General features: G+C 39.6%; 1 protein-coding gene across 2 annotated transcripts in view; it reads left to right on the forward strand.

The window, feature by feature from the left end:
- PIR (pirin) overlaps positions 1 to 17,191 on the forward strand; it is a 113,142-nt gene that overhangs the window by 77,128 nt on the left and 18,823 nt on the right. For both annotated transcript variants that reach the window (XM_023198948.1, XM_023198947.2), the window contains exon 7: positions 12,772 to 12,816. In XM_023198948.1, coding sequence (XP_023054716.1) covers positions 12,772 to 12,816 — 45 coding nt within the window. The remainder of the gene's footprint in view (positions 1 to 12,771; positions 12,817 to 17,191) is intronic.

Genomic DNA, 17,191 nt, shown 5'->3' on the forward strand with positions numbered 1-17,191 from the left:
TTCCCATGTGGAAATTTATTTTGATGGCACAGGTTTCCTGGGATGGTCACCAGGTCTGTGCATGCTTAGTTTTAAAAGACATTGTCAGGTTGCAATCTAAAGAGGCAGTCACAGTTTCTATTATCACTATATAGAATACCAGTTTCTCCGTGATTCCACTAGCAGGAAGTCTATGGTTCATGTTCATTTTTGCTGTGCTCTCAGACATCACCTTATATTGCCTCCTGAGAGAATGTATATCTGTCAGTTTACAAAGGTGTATTTGCATTTTATTTTGTCATCATGAATTTTAAACCTGAGATTTGTTTTCAAACATGTTTTGTTGTTGTTGTTGTTTTGAGATGAAGTCTTGCTCTGTCACGCAGGCTGGAGTGCAGTGGTGTGATCTCGGCTCACTGCAACCTCTGCCTCCCAGGTTCAAGTGATTCTCCTGCCTCAGCCTCCCGAGTACCTGAGACTACAGGCTCATGTCACCATGCCTGGCTAATTTTTGTATTTTTAGTAGCGACGGGGTTTGACCGTGTTGCCCAGGCTGGTCTTGAACTCCTGACGTCAGGTGATCTGCCCACCTTGGCCTCCCAAAGTTGGGATTACAGGTGTGAGCCACTGCGCCCAGCCTCAAACATATTTGTTTGTTTGTTTGTTTGACATGGAGTTTTGCTCTTGTCGCCCAGGCTAGAGTGCAATGGCAGAATCTCGGCTCACTGCAACCTCTGCCTCCCGAGTTCAAGTGATTCTCCTGCCTCAGCCTCCCAAGTAGCTGAGATTACAGGTGCCCGCCACCACACCCAGCTAATTTTTGTATTTTTAGTAGAGATGGGGTTTCACCATGTTGGCCAGGCTGGTCTCGAGCTACTGACCTCAGGTGATCCACCCGCCTCGGCCTCCCAAAGCGCTGGGATTACAGTCATGAACCACCACACCTGGCCTCAAAAATATTTTTATAGAGATACAACAGGAAATAGCTTAGAAATGCATATTTAGCACTGAGCGTCTGTAAACCCACTTTAAACAAGTGTGTTATGAACCCAGCTATGAAGCAAAAGATCCTTTTTTTTCCAATACATCACTTTTAGTTATAGTGTTCTCTCTTTCTCAGTCTGTCTGTCTGTACCTCTCTCTCTCCCTCCCTCCCCTATCTCTCTCTCTTTCACACGAACACACACACACACACACACACACACACACACACTCATCCATGCTTCCACTGCATTAGGTGACAAATACAAAGTTTGAAGTTTCTCTGTTTAGTGCCAAACAATTAATTCAAGTATTATAAAGTACTCATTATTTGCAGCTTTGATAGTCCTGGCTGCCTGTCATGAGATATACTGGATGGTAAAATTATGCTGTATAAATTTTATTATGAAGTAATTCAAATCAAGGTCACCATTTGTCTTTTTTTCCCCACCTTTCCAGGTCAAATTCCATCACAAACCACAAGGACTGTCTAAATTCTTTTTATTTGGGTGCTTTGTTGTATCAAATATTTTGTGAAATGTGTAGGCCATTGGCTGGGTCTTGGACATGTTTTGTTTATAGTATTTTGATTGTTTTGTTACTCATGGTGAAGGGATTCGACATGGATATCTGGGTTATGTTTGGTTTTTGGCATAAGCTTTGCAGTGTAGCTAATTTAATGTTGACTTGGTTGTATCATTACCAGACTAATTGGATAGGAATAGAAACATACACTGCTACCATCCCATCCCTGATACTGGGAAAATGCATCTATCCCAAGGGAAATACAGTTAAGGAAGACTGAACACGTTTCTCATGAATCAGACTAGGTTTTATCTGAATTCTTCCCCATAAATACTATTTGAATCGATTTTTACCATCTCTTTATTTCCTTCAGGCTAGGCACGTTTCTCTTGGGTTGTGCTAATCTTGCAGAAAACAGATGTTTCACGCAGTGAGGATTTGGAAGGAAGTAGATATCAGGAATTGAGCTGGACGGTGCATCACTTACAAAGAATCTAATTTGTTGAGTCTCTGACAGTACCAGATTCCTTTCACATTGGCCACACGTTTTTCATATTAGATCTTGGCTAAAATAAGAGTAAGTAGTTTTTTAGTGGTGACTTTTACCATCTCTTGCAAGGCGCAAGGCAATCTGAATTTCCTTTTGCTGTAAACTGATATACAGATAACACTGTTTGTTACCATTAATTTTGAAGGACATAAATCTGTATTTCTAGGAAAACATCAATCTTTTCCAAGAAACATGTGCCTTCTGGTCTTCATGTCCCCCTTGTCTTCTGACTGATTGTATCACAGTTTGGCCCTCAACAGCCACTCTGTTTATTTTCCTTTTTCTTTTACAGCACCTTTGCTTCTAGATACTTAAAGGCAGGATCTGGAATGTTAAAAATGGAGAGCTGTTATGGGAAAAACTTGATTTTATGAACCTTTTTGCTTTTCCTCACCTTATAACTTTTCCTTTACAGTATATGTACATCAATAAACAAAATTTCTTTATAAACCGTATGGTCTACCCCTCTGTGGTAGGCAAAATAATGTCCCCCCAAAGATGTCCACATCCCAGTTTCCAGAATCTATGTATATGTTATGTTCCATGGCAAAAATGACTTTGCAGATATGACTAAGTTAATGCTGCTGAGATAGGGAGATTAGCCTGGATGATGCAGGTGGACCCAATGTCATAATGAGAATCTAAATAAGAGAAACAGGGAGACGGGGAGTCAGAGTTAGAGAAGGACATGTGACAATAGAAGCAGAGGTCAGAGTGATTTGATTACTGGTTTTGAAAATGGAAGGTCCCACAAGCCAAGGACTAGTGGCAGCCTCTAGAAGTTGAAAAAGGGCAAGAAAACAAATTTCTCCCTACAGCCTCCGGGAAGAATGCAGTCCTGCTTGATTTTAGACTTATAAGGTTCATTTTGGGGCTTCTGACCTCAAGAACTGTAAGATAAAAGTTTTTGTTACTTTAAGGCACTAAGTTTTAGAGTAATTTGTTATAGCAGCAACAGGAAACTGATACACCCTTTTAAATGTTGTCAATATATTTTTGCTTCTGTGTTTATGGGGGAAAAAAAGAAAAGGAGCTATATCTTCCTTGATTAAAAAGTAGATTTTAATGCCATACATACAGTAGCTACTTGGTAAGTCACATTAGTATATATTTAAATAAGTCTTATTGTATTAATTATCTATATGCTGCATAACAAATTACCCCAAAACTTTGTGCCTTAGAACAACATGTATTGTCTTGCAATGTCTCATAACTTAGCTGTGTACTGTTACAAGGCTGATCGAAGTGTCAGCTGGGGGCTGGGCGCTGCAGCTTACACCTGTAATCTTAATACTTTGGGAGGCTGAGGCGGGCAGATCACTCAAGGCCAGAAGTTTGAGACCAGCCTGGCCAACATGGCAAAACCCCACCTCTACCAAAATTACAAAAATTAGCCAGGTGTGGTCGTGTGGGCCTGTAGTCCCAGCTACTGGGGCGGTTGGGATGGGGTGCAGGGGGGCACTGAGGCATGAGAATTGTTTGAACCTGGGAGGCAGAGGTTGCAGTGAGCCAAGATCACCCACTGCACTCCAGCCTGGGTGGCAGAGCCAGACTCTGTCTCAGAAAAAATAAATAATTAAAGTGTCATCTGGGGCTGTGGTCATCTCAAGGCTTGACTGAGAAGGATGTGCTTCCAAGCTCACACTCATGTGGTTGTTGGCAGCATTCAGTTCCTCAAGGGTTGCTGGCTAGAATCTGCTCTCTCGTTTTGGCCACAAGGGGCTCTATATAGAGCAGCTCACAACATGGCCGCTGACTTCATCAGAAGGCGCAAGGGTGAGCAAGATGGAAGCCAGAGACTTTATGTAACCTAATCTCAGAAGTGACATTGCATCAGTTTTGCTATATTCTGCTGGTTAGAAGCAAGACTGTAGCCACAGCCCATACTCAGATAGAGGGAATTACATAGGGCAATACGGGAGGCAGGATCAGATAGACGTCTTAGAGTCGACTTCCGCACTTATGATCTTGGTTGAAAGTACCACACATTTTTCCATATGGTCAATGACTCAAAAACAAATAGTGATTTTTTTCTCTCTCACATTTGTGACTTTTAAAAATGACTTGAGTAAACCTCGAAAAATGCATAGTGATTTTTCCACAGGCTTCTTGCCTGTTTTTTCATAGTCATTCTCTACTTTTAAGGAGGATGCCCCAAACATGAATGATTCATGTGGAATTTTACATTTTGAGTCTTGTCATAGAGAGAAAAAGCCTATTTAATTCATGAGTAATTTTTTTGCAGAGCTCTCTACTTCCCAGCAGTGCATTAGACTATTCAATCACGGTTCCCTTCATACTTAGAATATATACATAACAATTATGGATGTAAACCTATAGGTCTTCAGAACAGTGATTAACATGAATCAGAGCCTGAAATATAAAATTATTCAGGAAGAAGTTTAACATCATTTACCTTTGACTGGGTTGTCTTCTTCATATTGATTTGTAAGAGCTCTTTATATATTCTGAATACTAGTCATTGTCAGTTATTTGTGTTGCAAATGTCTTTTCTGCCTTGTTTTTTTTTTCTTTTTTACCTTTCTATACTATGTTTCTCTACTTTAATAAATAAAAATGCCTTAAATGTATCTATTGGCTCCTTAATGATTAGTACTTTCTGTGGCTTCTTTAATCATCTTTCCCTAACCCAAGATCATAAAAATGTACTCTCTATTATAAGTGCTTTGTTGTTTTGCCTTTCATATTGATGTATTTATTTTACCTGGATTATTTTTAAATTATTTTTTAAATTGGTAAAATTGTATGTATTTATCATGTACAACTTGGTGTTTTGAAGTATATATACACTGTGGAATGACTGAATTTAACTCATTAACATGCGTTACCTCACATAGTTATCATTTTTGTGATAACACTTGATATTCACTCTCTTAGCATTTTTCAAGAATACAATACATTGTTCTTAACCGTTCTTAACCGTAGTCACCATGTTGTACAATAGAGCTCTTGAACTTATTTCTACTATTTAACTGAAATTTTGTATCCTTTGATGAAATTGGTTTTCATGTATGGTAAGATACAATTATATTTTTTAAAACATGGTTTGAAACAGAGGAAAAAATGACAAAAATCCATGATGGAGAATGCCATGAACATTTTAAGGGGTTCACAGTTCACTGAATCATCATATAGTAATAATAATCATTATAGCTAACATTTATTAAATGCCTACTGTTTGCCAGAAACTGCTCTAAGAACCTCCCCTATCCTTAGAATTAACACCTGCAATCCTCACAATCCTGTGAGGTAAGGATTATGATTATTTCATTTTTCAGATGAGGAAACTGAGGTACAAAGAGATTAAGTCACTTACTCAAGATCAATTAGCTAGTGAGTAATGGGACTGAGTTTCTTCTATGACTCTTAACTGCCATCTTGTCCTGCACCAAACAAAAATATGGACCTTTAGTGATCAGTACTCTATTAGTAGTGCCTTGGGCATATTGGTAAATAAATCCAAAATTTTGCACATAGGTTAGAAAAAGGACTATTCTTGAAAATGTTTAGATGAGTAATACAATCAGTATGAAAATTGTGTTGTGTTTTTCTGTTATGTCACCTTTAGGAGAGAACAGATTAAATTGATGATCAATGTAAAGTAGAAACCTATTCTAAGAATTTAAATATATTTCGATTTTGGCAGGGGTGTATTTTTTTTTCATATTTTACAGGGGCTTTTAAAAATCTTTTTCTCAGGCTGGGCATGGTGGCTCACACTTGTGATCCACACACTTTGGGGGACTGACGCAGGCGAATCACTTGAGGCCAGGAGTTCGAGACAAGCCTGGGCAACAAAGTGAGACTCTGTCTGTACTTTTAAAAAAAGACCTCTTTCTCTTAAAAACAGTTAGGTGTCCAAATACATCCTGAAGTAATCTTAGGGGTATCTATGGCTTTCCCTGCTAATTTCAGGTTTCTATTATTTTTTGAATATTTAATCCTTACAATTCTGTATATTTTAGATCTTAATAGTCTATAAACTTGGCTTCAATCTAAGTTCAAATGCCTAAACTAGTTTCTGTTTTATAGTGCTAAATAGAATTTTATGATTATGTCTACATTGTTTGAATTATTTTCTGAGCAATTAAAAACCAGTTGTGAATACTGTGTATCTGAAGAAGAGACAAGTTCTGTTCAGATAAAACCAAGAAATAGTAGTAGCATGTATTACTTCAGTTAAAAATTGTATTAAATGTCTTGATGAGAAAACTCCAATGCGTCATTGTACACTTAGTCTCTGAAGAGCAGGATACAATTATTATGTGTCGATTTTAAACTTTTTTAAAAGAGCAGGATAAACTTCTAGAACATTCTAATACGTTTTTAGTACTATTGTATTGGCAAGAAAATAATCAGCAGCGTTTACCCTCCAGTGGGCTAGGCTTCATTCTGGGCATGCGGAAGGCTGTATTCTGAGTTTACATTCTAAAGAGCTTATATTGCTTATACATTTCTCATTCAAAATGTTAAATTTCATTTATTTCTCAGCTTTCCTGTTAGCTTCTGATGCAATGAGTGTTCAGTATTATGAATGTGGACCAAACCATAAGACGGGGTTCTCCTATAGGCTACAGTTGTGCTTGCTTAAAATACGGGATCCTGAGGGGTGGCTCTTAATGTTATATGCCCATGGCTTATAAACAAGCCTGTAGTGTGATCATTCTGTAATGTAGAAAGTGCATTCTGAGTCTATTTTATTCTGGAAAACCAATTGTCTCAAGTGTTTTGATGTGTATACCATTGGGTTATATAGTTGGGCATTTTCTTATTGGTGTCACTCATCAAATTTGGTAAAATGGGCATTCTCATTTGTTTCCAGTGGAATTCCCACAAGTTCAGGTAATAACCTATCTCTTTTCCAGATTGCAGTTACAAAGTTGATATTTCTTTATCTTGCTGTTTATGTTCAGTTATAAGATGGTGGTTAAATGCCTATTCTTGGCAAGTTAGTAGGTCTTATGGTGAGCTGTCACTTGCTGTATGATCAGGCAACCCAACTGATGTCACCAATTCTAGACTGCAGTGTTTGGTGGGACACAGACAGCATCCTTAATGCCATGAGGTTCTCGAAGAGGATGTTTTGGGAGAAGTCCCAAAATGTAGACTTCTTTTGGGAAATGATGACCCTGCTGAGCTTTGCTCAGCAGTCGAAGAGACTAATTGGCTTGGTGTAAGGGGGGTACAGCAGGGAGCTTGGGGCCATCTCCATAGCGATGACCCTTCTCTGGCCGGGGTCACAGCCTCATCAGAAGTGTGTAACCTCTCCACATGCACAAATTTGAAGGAAAGTGGAAAGAGAAGAAAGGGGCAGGAAAATGAACTGATATTTGTTAAATACCTCGTAAGTGCCTGGCATTGTGTAGAGAAGATTAAAAACATATAACACGCATATGTATATACAGATGTATATACATTTATATATGTTTATATAGACATACAATATAAACAGTATGTTTGATGTTTCCCCATTAGACTGTGTTCGTCACAACTCTGTGTTATATGTATTCATTCCTTATTTTACAGAGCAGCAAACAGGCTTAAAGAGATGAAGAGTCTGGTCCTAGATCTCCCTGAGGGTGATGCGCTGATGTTGAAACAGAAACTTTCTGCCTGTAATGCTGTGTGCTCATTTTTGTTGCTGTTTGCTTGCTTAGTTGGTTTGTTTTCCATGGTTCTCCACAAAGCCTCCTTTAAGGTTTGCTGCTGTGCTTTGTTTCCCCGCTCCCCAAGGGGGAGTTGCTTGGATAGAATTAAATATGGAGGTGGGGCAGGCAGAGGGGCCATGATACTGGAGAAATGTAGGACCACATTGAGAAGAGTCTGTCTGTCAGGAGTTTGGGCTTGTCCTGGGAGAACAGGGAGCCATTGAAGGATTTTAAGTGGAGATTCTAAAAAGGTGCAATTTACGCGTGTAGAAAATGGATTGGCAGCAACCAGTTAGGGGACATTTCTTTCACCTGTATGGTTTTTATCTTAAAGAAAAGATAGATATGAAACAAGTATGGCAAACATATATGTTCATTATTTGATCCTTTGTGCTCTTCTGAATTAAAAATTTAAGTATTAAAAATAAATGAAAATTCTCTAAATCTAGGAGGGACAGGGATTAGCAAAAGATTCAATCAAATGAAGAAACATCAAATAAACCCAAACTGAGGGGCATTCTATAAAATAACTGGTCTGTACTTCTAATGAAAGAAAAAGACTGAGGAACTGTTTCAAATGAAAGAAGATTAGACATGACAACTAAGTGTAGCGTGTGATTGCAGATTGGATCCTGGCCTAGAAATGTATTTCTCCTTTTCCATAAAAGCCATTACTCAGATGATTGACACAATTTGAATATCCGTACATAGATAGTAGCATTGTATCAATGTTAATTTCATAATTTCCATAAGTGCACTATAGTTTTGTGAGAAAATATCTTTGTTTTTAGGAAATACATACTGAAAATTATTTCAAGGTAAAGGGGCTACATGTCTGCAAATTACTCTCAAATATTTCAGAAAAAAAAGAATGACATATATTTATAGTGAGAAGAATGATAAAGCATATATGTAAACATGTTAGCTTTGGGGAAATCTAGGCGAATGGTGTACAATAATTCTCTGTAGTATTTTTGCGACTTTTTGGTATGTCTGAAATTATTTTAAAATAAAAATTGTAAAGAATTTGATGGAAGGAGGAGCGGGAGGGAAGAACCAGGCAGGTCTGCCTCTTGTCCTAGGAGGCCAGGGTTGAGGTCCGAGATGAGGGAGTTACCTGCCAAAGCTGATGTGGGGACTTCCGGTGGGGTGGGGGTTGCGGGCATGGGAGGAGGCTCTTAGGAACCAGGGTTGCTTTGCGGTCTGGCAATTAGTGTGACCCAGAGTTTGTGAAGGGTTGCAATCTCTCCTTAGCCCAGTGCCCTTATGTCTGTTCATGGTGTTGGTGTGTCACCAGGCCATGTTTTTCTATTTTTTCTGCACATACAGGTGGTAAGAAATACTTGTAAATTCATTGGAATAATGAACTCTAAGACTGAGCAGAAGGAAAATGACCTGGGTTAAGGCAAGGAATGTAGGCTGAGGAAAGCTCTCACTAGGGACGTTTGTAAGAATTAGGAGCCTCCCTGGAAATGAGAGCAACTGCCACAGAAAATGATTTACATATTTTTTTAAAGTTTTGGGTTTTCCATGTTTGGCTAAAGGAGGTCTGACTTGAAATGTGTTGCTGACTTAACTGTCCTAGGGGGCCAGAACGAAAATGTGACCTCCTTCCCAACTCATTTTATTCGTCAGTGCCCAAGGGAAGGGAAGAGCTTTTCAGCTGCAGAGAGACACTAGCTTGCAGACTATATTTGTAGAAGAAAGGAAAATGTAGCGGGGTGTGACCTCTGACAAAGCAATAAAAATTGGGGGATGGCATCAATTCTTGGTGCAGGACAGAAAAGTGGGAGGAGAGGTGGGGGAAGAAAGAAAGATGGGAAGGAACTGAAAATCTCACAAGAGATCTCTTCGTTAATGCAATCCTGCTCTTAACAGAGAAGGAATTCTCAGAAAAGGCGGCTGTTGTTAAACATATAGTAAGCATTCATGAAGTTTGGCATTTGTTTTCTTCTGCAGCAGGCTTAAGAAACAAAGCTTAGTGGAAATTAAACAAATTAATAGAAGCAAGTGCAGATAGGCCTCATGCTAAAAAGAAAGAAAAAGGTAAATTGCCTTCATTCCTATTCCATGCCCTCTAACACTCTGTGATTTCCAATCAGCAAAATGAATTGTGTTATTACTGGCAAAGATGGACAATATATCCTAACAGAAGACTTTTACAAAGAGTAAAAATATATGAACGCACTTAATAAATTGACTTGGCCATTCCTTTAAGCAGATGTTTGGTCCTTCCAGATCATGTAAAAAGATAAAAAAGGAAAGAGAACAGACCTAGGCAATTATTTGTGGACCAGATTTCTGCTTGGAGGGTGAACAGGAAGCAAAGCAGGTGGAGGAAAAATGAGATTAGAGCAATCAAAATGAACTCAAATAAAAGCCTGGTTGAACTATTGAGAGTTTTGAGGTTTTGTCAAATGTGGTAACCATTTTTTAATACCTTTAAACTATGAACAGAGGATTCGTTGTATAAATTACGACATGTGCTTACAATGGAATGCCATGCAGTTTTTCCCAAGGATGAGTTACTTCTCTATGTTTTGACATGGAAAGGTATCCAAAATAGAATATTGAGTTATTTCTAGTTTTTATTTATTTATTTATTTATGTATTTATTTTTTCGAGACGGAGTCTTGCTCTGTCACCCAGGCTGGAGTGCAATGGTGCTATCTCAGCTCACTGCAACCTCTGCCTCCCGGGTTCAAGCAATTCTCCTGTCTCAGCCTCCCGAGTAGCGGGGATTACAGGCGCGCGCCACCACGCCTGGCTAATTTTTGTATTCTTAGTAGAGACGGGGTTTCACCATGTTGGCCAGGTTGGTCTCGAACTCTTGACCTCGTGATCTGCTCCCATCGGCCTTCCGAAGTGCTGGGATTACAGGTGTGAGCCACCGCACCCGACCCAAGTTAGTTCTAGTTTTTAAGGAAATAACTTATAGTGCATAAAAGAAAAGAAAAACTGAAAACACAAATACCAAATTGCTAACAATATTTATGTCAGAGTAGGAATGAAGATTGCAGAAAGATTTTCAGTTTAGATATCCCACACTGTCATATTCTTAAAATATTTTTAAATTAATGTGTTTTTTTGTAATCAGAAAAAATGAAGCTATTGGTGCTCCAAAAAAGAAACTTGAACAATAGTCCGTGGAGAAATTTTTGAAAAAGCAGAGAAGAAATGGGTTTGGTTGTAGAGTATGATTATAAATCAGGCTAAATAGAAGTAGAAAAGCTCAGCATTCATTAGAAAACAGAGAAAGAAGTGCTCCAGCAGAGCCAGCCCATCCAGAATAAGACATGGAATCTGGCTGTAAATTGTTAGCATGTGTTTTCAGCATCTACCATGGACCTCCCTGCATCAAAGGTGAACAATTTGCACACCCCGGCTATGCCTTATTCATTTTTGTATCTCTGTCTAAAGTACATGCCCATGGTAGATGTTCAGTAAATGATGGTAGACCAAGCTCGGAAGACTAAGTATGAGTGGGTTAATATGGGAGAAAAACGAGTAAACTATGAATAAGTAACATTACTTTCAGAGGGCTTACTTATTCTAGTAAAATCTCAGAGAGGAAAAACTGTGAAATAGGAGGATGGGAAAATATTCTCTGGCACTTGCTCAAGTGCGTTTGTTTTGCCATCCTTCAGATTTTCTTAGTGAGACTTAATTTATGTTTTCTCAGTTATAGCTTTTCTTTTGTATCCAACTGGGTGTTTCAAGCCATCTGCCATGGCAATCATATCCTTGGAACATATTGTGGCCTCCTTGCGCCTTCTGCACTTGCCTTTGTTTACTCTGTCGTCACGCTGACTCCTACACAGACTCCAGTGTGGGCTTTGTCCTTCCAGCATTGAACTGTGCCCTGCATTCTCTTTCCAGATCTCCTTTTCCACTGAAGGCACATGGAGGGATATCATGGTTCCATTTTGACTGTGTCTTTTCTGGGTTCATATCTCTCAGTGGAAACACAGCATCTCTTCTGAGCCATAGATACAAGATATAAACATCCATGAAAATCAGGTGTTGGTGCTGAGAGTGCAAATGGCCTATTGTCAGTGATTTTGATTTCTTGGCCCCATGGGTCATGGTAGGAATCTGGTGAATTCTGTGTACTCTCTTCCCAGAAAAGTGTACATACTTGAAAAACTGTGTGAACAATTTCAGGGAATTCACAGGCCATCCTGGAGTCCATTTATACCCCGAAGATTATGTATCGCTGTATCTCTGGAACTGATGCATATTCTATGTTAGGCTAGATAAAAAGAAGGAGTTCACTGGAACCAGAATGCAACTATAATGCACTGGAACTAGAATGCACTGATACTAGAATGCAACCAAGTACAAAAAAGCGGGCCGGGTGCGGTGGCTCATGCCTGTAATCCCAGCACTTTAGGAGGTCAAAGTGGGCGGATCACCTGAGGTCAGGAGTTTGAGACCAGCCTGGCCAATACGGTGAAACCCCGTCTCTATTAAATAATTTTATAAATACAAAAATTACCCAGATGTGGTGGCGTGTGCCTGTAATCCCAGCTACTAGGGAGGCTGAGGCAGGAGAAACACTTGAATCTGAGAGGCAGAGGTTGCAGTGAGCCGAGATGGCACCACTGCACTCCAGCTCAAAAAAAAAAAAAGCGTATTTCTAGCATCAGCTTCACACTTCAGACACTTTGGAGGCACAACAAATGGAAAATAAAGCCGGACTGGAGTGTTGCAGTTACTATCATAACATTACAATTGGAAGGAATAGTTTGTTTGACAATACAGCTTATAGCCTGTAGATACACAGCCAAGTGAATTGTACACTGTCTACTTTGGGTGCTTCTTAAATATTTGGGACCAAGTCATTTAGGTTTAGGGGTGTGTCTGTGTTTGTGTGTGAGAAAGAGAACAATATGAGTGTCACTGTATATTTTAAACAGTTCACAGAACTTAAATCTTAAAATGTCTATCTAAAGGGAAGAAAAGGATTTCATCTCCAAGTTCATCTTGATGTTTGTAATAACGTGTATGTCTTTGTTCCTTTTGGCATTTGGTCACTAACATTTTAATGTTGCTGGTCCTTTCCAGGGTGGACAAGCTTCATATACACCATATCTGGAGATGTGTATATTGGTAAGTTATGGCTACGTCACTTAGGGCTCAATTGCAATTTAATTTAAACTACTGAAAGGAGAAAAGGTAGGCTGACACCATTTTATGTAATTGATACTATGCCACCTTCTCTCCCATACCAGCCCTCTCTATATGACAGCACAGGTATGCCCAGGGCAGGGCGCCTCTCAGCTTACGGAATATTCAGTGAGGGAAGAGAATACGAACACCAGTCATGACACACTCTGTGCACAGATGAAAGTCCAGGCACCATTTTGTGTTTTGATACCTCGCTAAGACGTTGGCAACCTCCATACTAATAAAGGGATGGAGCTGCAGTGGGCTCCAAGGGGAGCAGGAATCTGCCTATCTCCTGGGAGAAGGAAGTGGAAGGAGGTGAATTTGCAATGCTAGTTTCCTCTGAGAAATCTCGAAAGTGGGTTTTCTCTTCTTCCGAGGGTTGTATATGTGTTGCTTGTTGAGTCTAATCAAGAAAAGATGTTTGAGACCCAACCAATGCTCATTTTATAGATGAGGAAGTGAAATCTAAGAAAGTTGTTTAGCTTGCCAGGGTTACACATTGGTAGGCGTGGGGCTAGAACCAAGGTCTCCTCAATCCTGCTTTCATGCTCCACCCCCTACCTTTTGTCCAATGACAATGCAGAGATAGCACCATCTAACTTGTTTTTTCAAGTCTAAATCCCTTAGCGAACCCAGCAGCGGAAGGGACAGCAGGTGGGAGAGAGAGGCTTGCAGAGCAGCCTGGCTCCTGCCTGCATCTACTCGCCTTCCCATCCTCCTAAAAGCAGCCGTGGGTTCCAATAAAAGGCTCTCTGCAGGACTGAGAGAAAACAGCTATAGCAGATGCTGTTGGTACCCCACCCACACCCCTGGGCCCTTACTTCCTGAGTGCTCACTGACCAACTAACAATAGCCAGTATCTGTGTCACTTTGCCTGAAGGCTTTTCTCTGAAACCAATCAGGGTAGGATGAAAGTACTGGAGAATTAACATTCCCAGAAGCTACCTGACCCATCAGGCAGGATAACTCTGAAGCCTGCGTGAAACGCTGTTTACTAGCTTCCCGGTGGGATTACAGCCAAGCCACCTGAGTGTGCTTGATGACACACCCTTCATTGTCTGTCTTCCCTTTTCTGTCTAACTCTCCTGGCTCTGGACTGTCGTTTCCTGAGATCACCTCCCAGATAAATTACTTGTACCAGAATATATGCATCTCCAGTTACACTTCTGAGAAAACTCAGAGAACCAGCCTCCCGTTTTCCCCTCCTCATCCCCACAGACAGGTATGGGTGGGGTGGGGCATCTTAAGGTACAGGCCAAGAATCCCCATTTCTGAGACCCTCTGCAGTTGGATGCTCTCCACCCACTCCTGCAGGGATGCCAGCACTGAACTTTCTGGGGCCCTAATATGGCCACCTCCTTGGGCAATACACTCCCAGCTCCAGGCAGCTGGCTTACAGATAACATCTGCTCAGGGACAGAAGGCCACACCCAGAGCTATTTAAACCATTCCTTTTATTCTCCAAGAAGGATGTTCAATTGCCTGAAATTATTCTTCTGGAAAATAATGGTAATGCGAACTCATGCATTTTGAATTTATTCCTAATAAAGTACAAATGGGCTTAGCTCCCTTTTCAGTGAATAGCATTTCAATTAGGGGTCAGGAGCAAAATTCATTTATTTTAGCACTGGAGAAAGTGTGAAAATAAGTCTTGTAGTAGTATCATAAGTTTATATGTACACACCTTAAACTATATTAACCATCTGGAAGAGATGAGATATCATTTGTTTTTATGATCTTCTGAAAATCCTGAGAAACACATAGTGCTTTATAAAAATAGAGAGAAAAAAGTTTTTTATGGAGGTAGTGCTCCTGATTTATGATTTCAAGAGCAACAAAATAATCTGCACAAATGGAAATAAAGAAAGCACGTGAATTTTAAGGTGGTAAGGATAACAGAAATGTTTGTGCAGAATGAGAAAATGCAGGGAGAAGACTTTCTGTAAAAGGACAGATAGCAAATATTTTCATGTTTTCAACGTATATAGTCTCAGTTGCAACTACTTGGCCCTTCCCGTGTCGCACAGAAGCAGCCACACATGATACATAAACAAATTGGGTGGCTATTCCAATAAAACTTCATTTATGGTCACTGAAATGTGAATTTCATGTTTTTTCATGTGTCATGAAAGGCTATTTTTTAGTTTGTTTTAACCATTTATAATAGTGAAAACTTTTCTTAGCCTGTGAGCTCTACCAAAGGTGACAGTTGATTTTGGTTTAAACGAATTGCGGAGAATGAACGGGAAAGAAATTAACAAGTAATTGCCAAAACCTGTTTTAAGCAGTAGTTAGAGCCTTGTTTCCTGACAGACCTTTAGCCTGAGAAGTTAACAAGTGAAATGCTCTGCAGTTCTTGGGATAAGAATGACCCACACATCCACTTGGTTTTCTTGACATGAGGCAGGATTTTCCTGAGTCATTTCTATTTACTGACCCGGTCCCCCCTCGTGACCATGCACCACAGTGCAAAACATCTGGCAGGGGATGGGTCTGTAGCCTTGGAGCAAAGTTGCATCTGTCTAGAATAAACTGGACCGTGAAGAGAATCCAGCTCACAAAACTGGCCTCTTGGGACTGTGCTTTAACCAGTGAGTGGCTGGCTAAAGGACCTCATTTGAATTTTATCTCCTTCCCTTCCTCCTACCAACACCCTAATGGGCGGTTAATGAGAAAAACAAAAGGGCAAGAACAAATCATCCGAGAAAAACAAATGATGAAACAGAAATAGCTCTTGAATATGTACTGACTTATAAAATAAATAGAGAAAATCCAGAAAATGTTTTCTGACTTTACTGCCTCAATTTTATCTTGCTTATAAAACTAGGTTGGCACCAACGAACCACAGATGGCAGGAAGTGATAAGCAAGGAATTGTCTTTTTCAAAATGTCACACACGTTTAGTTGAAGTAGATGTAATGAATATATATATATACTTAGTGTATCGGACTGGAATAAATGGGCTGCAACTTGGGTTGAGGAAATAATCTGAGGAGACTGCATAAAATGGAAATTTAGGAAGGCCATTAAAATATTAACTGATTACAGGAAGTGCTTGAAAGATTTAGTTTGACTACAATTTACTTTGACTACAAAATTTAGTTTGACTACAAACAGGTGGAGTTTTGAACATTAGAAAATGCTGGACAGCCGGGCATGGTGGTTCACCCCTGTAATCCCAGCACTTTGGGAGGCTGAGGCAGGCAGATTGAGGCTGGGAGTTCGAGATCAGCCTGGCCAACATAGTGAAACCCCTGTCTCCAATAAAAATACAAAAATTAGCCTGGCGTGGTGGTGCATGCCCGTTATCACAGCTACATGGGAGGCTGAGGCAGGAGAATCACTTGAACCCCGAAAGCAGAGGTTGCAGTGATCCAAGACTGTGCCACTGCACTCCAGCCTGGGCAATAGAGCGGGACTCTTGTCTTAAAAAAAAAAAGAAAAAAAAAAGGGAAAAAAAAGAAAATGCTGGATGTCTAACTAGTTGTCAAAGTCAGTCATTTTAAAGGTAAAGGTAAGTATTGTGAAGCTATGTAATTGTCCTCTAATGACACCCTGAAGAAAAATAGTTAACAGAGCTAAAATAAGACTAGTAGAATTCTCATTTTCTTATTCAAATAAAGTATTCATTTGAGACTCATCTGAAAGTACTCACTTTATGCTTTTCAAGGATCTTCTTAATTTTTAATATATTTGCTTTTCCCAACAATGAAGAGCCTTCTAAGCTACTGAATAGTAATTTTAAAAAGTGTGCAATGGAGGGAGAGACCCTGGACAACAATCTTTTGCTGAGGCAAGAAGTTCTTTGACCAGCCCACAGCTGGAATCCGTGCATCATATGGTAAAAATAGAAGTCAAAAGAAAGTAAGAAATACATCGTCAGAAAACCAGTATATCCCATAGATACCAGTACCAAATCTCTTCCCTGCAACTGTGCTGAAAATCACTTTACACATTAATGCAGAGATCAAAAGGATAGAAAAGTTTACATTCTGTATCCTTGAAGCTTGGTACAGTTTATCAGCTTGAATTCTAGTCCCCTAGAAGGCCTGATATCAAGTATACTGTTGGTGCTTAGAAAATATTTAGAAATCAACTCGTCAGCACCCATCAATTCGTCATTGGGTGCAGCACACCAACATGGCGCAAGTATACATATGTAACAAACCTGCACGTTATGCACATGTACCCTAGAACTTAAAGTATAATAATAAAATAAAAATAAAAAATAAAATAAAAAAATAAAAAATAAATAAATAAATAATCCTGGAAAAAAAAATATTTAGAAATCTAAAGACATTTGGTTGTGTTTATT

The sequence above is a fragment of the Piliocolobus tephrosceles genome, chromosome Y (assembly GCF_002776525.5).
Source record: "Piliocolobus tephrosceles isolate RC106 chromosome Y, ASM277652v3, whole genome shotgun sequence".
In the NCBI taxonomy this organism is placed as follows: domain Eukaryota; kingdom Metazoa; phylum Chordata; class Mammalia; order Primates; family Cercopithecidae; genus Piliocolobus; species Piliocolobus tephrosceles.